A 5,781-nucleotide genomic window follows, 5' to 3' on the forward strand; every position below is an offset into this window, starting at 1 on the left:
GAAGTCTATCAGTCAAGATAAAAATTGATGACGTACCCTATCCGACACGTCTTACGGAATTGCTTAGGCTATAGAACCACTAATAAGAGATTGTTTACGGCGCATAAACTTGCGTAGTGTTCAGACTCGACTAGACTACGATGATTGGAGTGACGACGTGGATGAAGACATTGAAGCAGAAACACCACCGCAACCCCGCATGGCGCAAGAGCCAGCCAACAAAGTACGATTTAGTGACACTGTAACTGGAGGAGCACCTCCGGCTAGCAACATGACCTCAACACAAGCATAGACCGCTAACCTGCCACCCCTAGCTGCACAACAAGTAAGCCAGCAAGGGCAGACATACAACCTGGCATATAACGGTTACGGTTACCCGTACATGCCACAGCCCACTCCGATCCCACCAATGGGATATGGCACGCAATATTTTCCAAACAGTTACCTGCAGCATCAATACTTAATACCACAGAATAATCCATATTTCACCCCTCAGCCAAACTACACACCAGTACCGCCAGTGCAAGCTCGGGACCAGCAGACAAGTCAACAAGTAAATGGAAGCAGCTTACCCCCGGAGGCGGACATGATTGTCCAAACGGAGCCTGGCCCCTTCGTCCAATGGATTGAGGATTACCCACTCCCGGAAGGAGGACTCCTGAAAGGAATGGAAATGTACGACGGGAAGGACGATCCGGACAACCACTTGAAACATTTCAATGGTATGATCCGGATGCAAAAGTGGAAAGTCCCTGTGGCATGCCACATGTTCGCTTTGACACTGAAGGATACAGCAAGGGCATGGCTGGACAGTCTACCGATCGGGAGTGTAACCAATTTCGAAGATCTGAAAGCAAAGTTCAGGTCCCATTTCAGCCAGCAAAGAAAGTACAAAAAGATACATCTGGAGGCTCATAACATCAAAAGGAAAGAGAATGAAAGTGTACGATAATACATTGCTAGGTATATAGATGAGACATCTCTGATAAGGGGTTTGAGTGAGAATCAAAGGGTGTCAGGTTTCATACATGGCCTGAAATATAAAGCATTAGTAGAATTCTTGTCCATGGACTTGCCGGAAACATACACGGCAGCCACAGACAAAGCACACATCTTCCTGACAGCCCAAGAGACGAGCGGAAACGTAAGGTATGCCGGAGGGGAAGACGGAAGAGATAGACACTGGGGCAAGGACAGGAAAAACCCCAGACAGGATAGGGGTCGTAGTTCACCCTATCCGAAAAACACTCACACCCCCTCCACTAGCCACAATATCTTGCACACCCCAAGTAAACAGCAGAGGGATGTCCTGTCGGCAGAAAAGCCAAAACCAAGAAGCAACATGAAAGGAAGGGATATAACAAAGTTCTGCGAGTACCATGGCACACACGGGCATGACACGAACGACTGCGCTGTTCTCAGGGGAAGAATAGAAGAAGCGGTGAAGACAGGGAAGTATTCCGGTTTTCTGAAAGGAATACGAGAGTCAAACCAGAGACAGTATAAGGGAAAACAACCAATGGCACTTCCGGACGCCAAGCCAGAGCCATTGGATGAACCGATAAACTTCATCATCGCAGAAATAAGGCACCAGGAAAACAGAATAGTTACACAAGAGGCATGGAAGTCAGCCGCAATAAGTTTCCCCCCAATTGAGGAGAAAGAAGCATCTGAGGCACCTATTATGATAAGTGCAGTCATAGGAAGTCACCCGGTGAAAAGGATTTACCTGGACACTGGGAGTAGCTGTGAAATCATGTATGATCATTGTTTTCAGAAGCTAAAGTCATCTCTAAAGCAACTAAAAAAGGATTGCCCCAGTCCTTTGACAGGATTCTCTGGAGAAAGGTCATGGTCCACCGGAGAAATAACATTACCGTGCACAGTAGGGGAAGGCCAAAAGACAAGGACGAAAATATTGAACTTTGTCATAGTAAAAGCTGCATCGCCGTATAATGTCGCTTTGGGAAGGACAGCAATGCGTCGACTTGGTATCATAGCATCACCAATACACGCCATGGCAAAACTCCCAACACCCTACAGGGTCATTTGTATAAAGTCCGAAGCGGTCACGGCGAACCAGGTCAGCATAGTTGAAAACAGGAAAACGGAGGGAGAAACTGAAGCCAGTAAGCAGGTAAGTGCTGTGGAAGAAACAGGAGAGAAAATTTTCATTAAAAGCGAACACCCGGACCAACATATCTTGGTCGGAAAAAATTTACCGGAAGAAGTAAAAGAAAAATTGAAAGATTTGTTGAAGAGAAACAAAGACATCTTCGCATGGACCCCGACAGACATGACCGGAGTCCCGTGACAGCTGAACATCAATGGTGACAGATTTGATAGCCAACACAGGCTAAACGCTATGCCTCATATTGAACCAGTAAAGCAAAAGAAACGAAGTCTAGCCCCTGAAAGGAACAAAGCAGCAATGGAACAGCTAGCAGACCTAGTGAAGGCCGGGATATTAAGGGAGGTGAAATATCAAAGTTGGATAGCAAACCCTGTCATGGTTAAAAAACAGGATGGCGGATGGAGGATGTGCGTAGACTTTACGAACATTAACAAAGCATGTCCTAAAGATTGTTACCCCCTGCTAGAAATTGACTGGAAAATCGAGTCCCTGGTCGGTTTCAAGTTCAAATGCTTCTTGGATGCCTACAAAGGCTACCACCAAATCCAAATGCTCCCGGCAGATGAAGGCAAAACAACTTTTTACACCAATGAAGGAATATTTTGTTACAAGAAAATGCCATTTGGACTAAAGAATGCGGGGGCAACCTACCAAAGGCTGATAGATAAAGCATTCGGCAAGCAGATCGGAAGAAACTTGGAAGCATATGTAGACGACATGGTGATAAAAAGCAGAAGTGAAAGCGAAATGTTAGAAGACATAGAAGAAACTTTTCAAACGCTCAGGCACATAAATATGAAGCTAAACCCGAAGAAATGCCTGTTCGGAGCGGAACAAGGACAGTTCCTGGGTCACATAATCACACTGGAAGGTTTCCGGGCAGATCCAAGCAAGATAAGAGATATACAAGACATGCAGGCTCCAAAGAACATAAAGGAAGTCCAAAGTCTTAACGGGAAGCTTGCGACCCTTCATAGATTCCTATCAAAATCGGCAGACAGGTCCTTACCATTTTTCAAAACACTGAAAGGATGCTTGGAGAAGAAAAACTTCGTATGGAAGGTCGAAGCTCAAGAGGCCTTTGAAAAGATTAAGGAATACTTGCATCAATTGCCAATGATCGTAGCACCGGTGAAGGGAGAAACGTTACAAGTATACTTGGCAGCGGCAGAAGAAACCATTAGTGCAGTCCTAGTGGCAAATAGAACAGAAGGACAATTCCCCATTTATCACGTTAGCCGGGTCCTCCAAGGTCCGGAAACTCGATACCCGGAAATAGAGAAATTGGTCTTAGCACTCATACATGCCGCACGCCGGCTACGGCGCTATTTTCAGGCCCATACAATACAAGTATTGACTGACAAACCGATCAAACAAGTACTGACCAAGCCAGAAATGTCCGGAAGACTGGCCAAGTGGGCGGTTGAATTGGGGGAACATGAGATAGAGTTCCGACCTCGAACGGCGATAAAGGGACAAGCGTTGGCTGATTTCCTAGTGGAAGCCAATCATGAAAAGAAGACGGTAAAGAGAAAGCTGTCCACAGAATTGTATAAGGAGGATACCGAAAGAGAGACAAGACCAATTTGGAAGTTGTTTACGGACAGAGCCTCGAGCGTCGATGGATCCGACGCCGGTTTAATCTTAATAAGCCCAGAAGGACACGAATTCACGTATGCTCTAAGTTTCAACTTCAAAGCGTCGAACAATGCCTCCGAATACGAAGCACTTCTCGCAGGTCTAAGAATAGCAAGACAGATGAAAGTAGAACACATACATGCATTCGTTGATTCCCAGATAGTCGCTTTCCAGGTGGAAGGAACTTATGAAGCAAAGGAACCTACCATGAAAAAGTATCGAGAAAAAATCCTAAGTATAAGAGGATAGTTCAAGCACTTTATGATACAAAACATTAGCCGTAACAAGAACAAGATCGCCGATGCCTTGAGCAAACTGGCCTCAACGTCCTTTGCACATTTCACAAAAAAAGTGCTGGTGGAAACGTCAGAGAAAAGCTCGATAGCAGAAGAGAAAGTAGTAGCCCCCATCGAAGAAGAAGGAATAAATTGGATGACCCCCATTGTCACATACTTAAATACAGGAAGACTCCCTTTGGACAAAGACGAAGCAAGAAAGATAAGGATAAAAGCACCACAATTTGCAATTCAAGAAGGAAACCTGTACAGGAAATCCTACTTAGGACCAATGATGCGATGCATTGGACCCCGCCAGGCAACGGAAGTAATACGGGAGCTACACCTAGGGTCTTGCGGATTACACTCCGGACCACGAACAATAGTAAGGAAGATGATGACAATGGGATATTACTGGCCATCGATGCATCAAGATACAGCCGAAGAGCTCCGTTCATGCGACTCCTGTCAAATCCATTCTCACACGACCAAAGCCCCAAAGAACAATTTAATACCTGTAACAGCGGCATGGCCATTCATGAAGTGGGGGATAGACATAGTAGGACCATTCCCGAAAGCCCCCGACAACGTCAAATTTCTTGTGGTAGCAGTCGATTACTTCACCAAGTGGGTAGAAGAAAAACCACTAGCAACAATATCAGGAAAGCAAATAGAGAAGTTCGTGTGGGAACAGATAGTGACAAGATTTGGAGTACCCAAGACAATTGTCAGTGACAATGGCAAACAATTTCGTGATGGGGTTTTCATGGATTTCTGCTCCGGATTGGAAATCGAGCAGTCTTTCACTTCCGTAGCGCACCCGCAAGCGAACGGTCAAGTGGAGGCAACAAATAAAAGCATCGTGAAAGGGATAAAGACAAGGCTGGGACGGTGCCAATCTGGATGGCTGGATGAGCTACATCACGTCCTATGGGCACACCGGACGACCCCAAAGACTAGCAACGGGGAAACCCCATTCAGTCTCGTCTATGGGACGGAAGCCATGATCCCCGCCGAAATCAGTGTCCCCACCCTCCGAAGAAGTGCCAATCCAGAACCAAATGAAGAAGAATTAAGAAGCAACCTAAATCTGCTTGAAGAACGGAGAGAAGTTGCATCCATCAAAGAAGCAATTTACAAGAAACACATGGAAAAATACTATAACAGCCGAGTCCGAGAAGAAATCTTTCAACCTGGAGACTATGTGTTCCGGAAAAATGAAGCTAGCAAGGGCGAGAAACTGGGAAAGCTAAGTGCACAATGGGAAGCACCTTACGTGGTAACAGAAGCCTCCGGCAATGGAGCATACAAGTTGGAGACACTAAGCGGAGAAGAGATCCCTAGAACATGGAACGCAAACCAGCTAAGGAAATGTTACATGTGACAAACCAATGTAATAAAATAGTTTGTATGAACAACCTCGTGAAGCGAGATGAATGAACTACATTTCCTTCTGATATCATGAGTCAATACTTACATTCATTGTGCACAAGTATATTTGCTTCCGCACACGCTCCGGCTAACGGAACAAATTACTTATTATTATTAAAAACACAAGTATATTTGCTTCCGCACACGCTCCGGCCAACGAAACAAATTACTCATTAATAACATAAGTACATTTGCTTCCGCACACGCTCCGACCAACGGAACAAATTACTCATTAATAACATAAGTACATTTGCTTCCGCACATGCTCCGGCCAACGGAACAAATTACTCATTAATAACATAA

The 5,781-nt window shown here is 45.3% G+C and overlaps 1 protein-coding gene across 1 annotated transcript; it reads left to right on the plus strand.

Moving 5' to 3' along the window:
• Positions 1-586: 586 nt before the first annotated feature.
• Positions 587-2,314, plus strand: LOC122604601. Its single transcript, XM_043777480.1, has 2 exons — positions 587-864; positions 964-2,314. The coding sequence occupies exons 1-2, from the start codon at positions 587-589 to the stop codon at positions 2,312-2,314; spliced, it is 1,629 nt and encodes a 542-aa protein (XP_043633415.1).
• The last annotated feature ends 3,467 nt before the right edge of the window (positions 2,315-5,781 follow it).

This window comes from Erigeron canadensis, chromosome 6, assembly GCF_010389155.1.
Source record: "Erigeron canadensis isolate Cc75 chromosome 6, C_canadensis_v1, whole genome shotgun sequence".
Taxonomy (NCBI): domain Eukaryota; kingdom Viridiplantae; phylum Streptophyta; class Magnoliopsida; order Asterales; family Asteraceae; genus Erigeron; species Erigeron canadensis.

Excerpts from the sequence above, each read along its gene's own strand:
- LOC122604601 (XM_043777480.1), top strand. The coding sequence starts at position 587 with ATGATTGTCCAAACGGAGCCTGGCCCCTTCGTCCAATGGATTGAGGAT. Across the intron at positions 865-963 it reads GATCTGAAAGCAAAGTTCAG|GTATATAGATGAGACATCTC; the intron begins GTCCCATTTCAG and ends ATACATTGCTAG.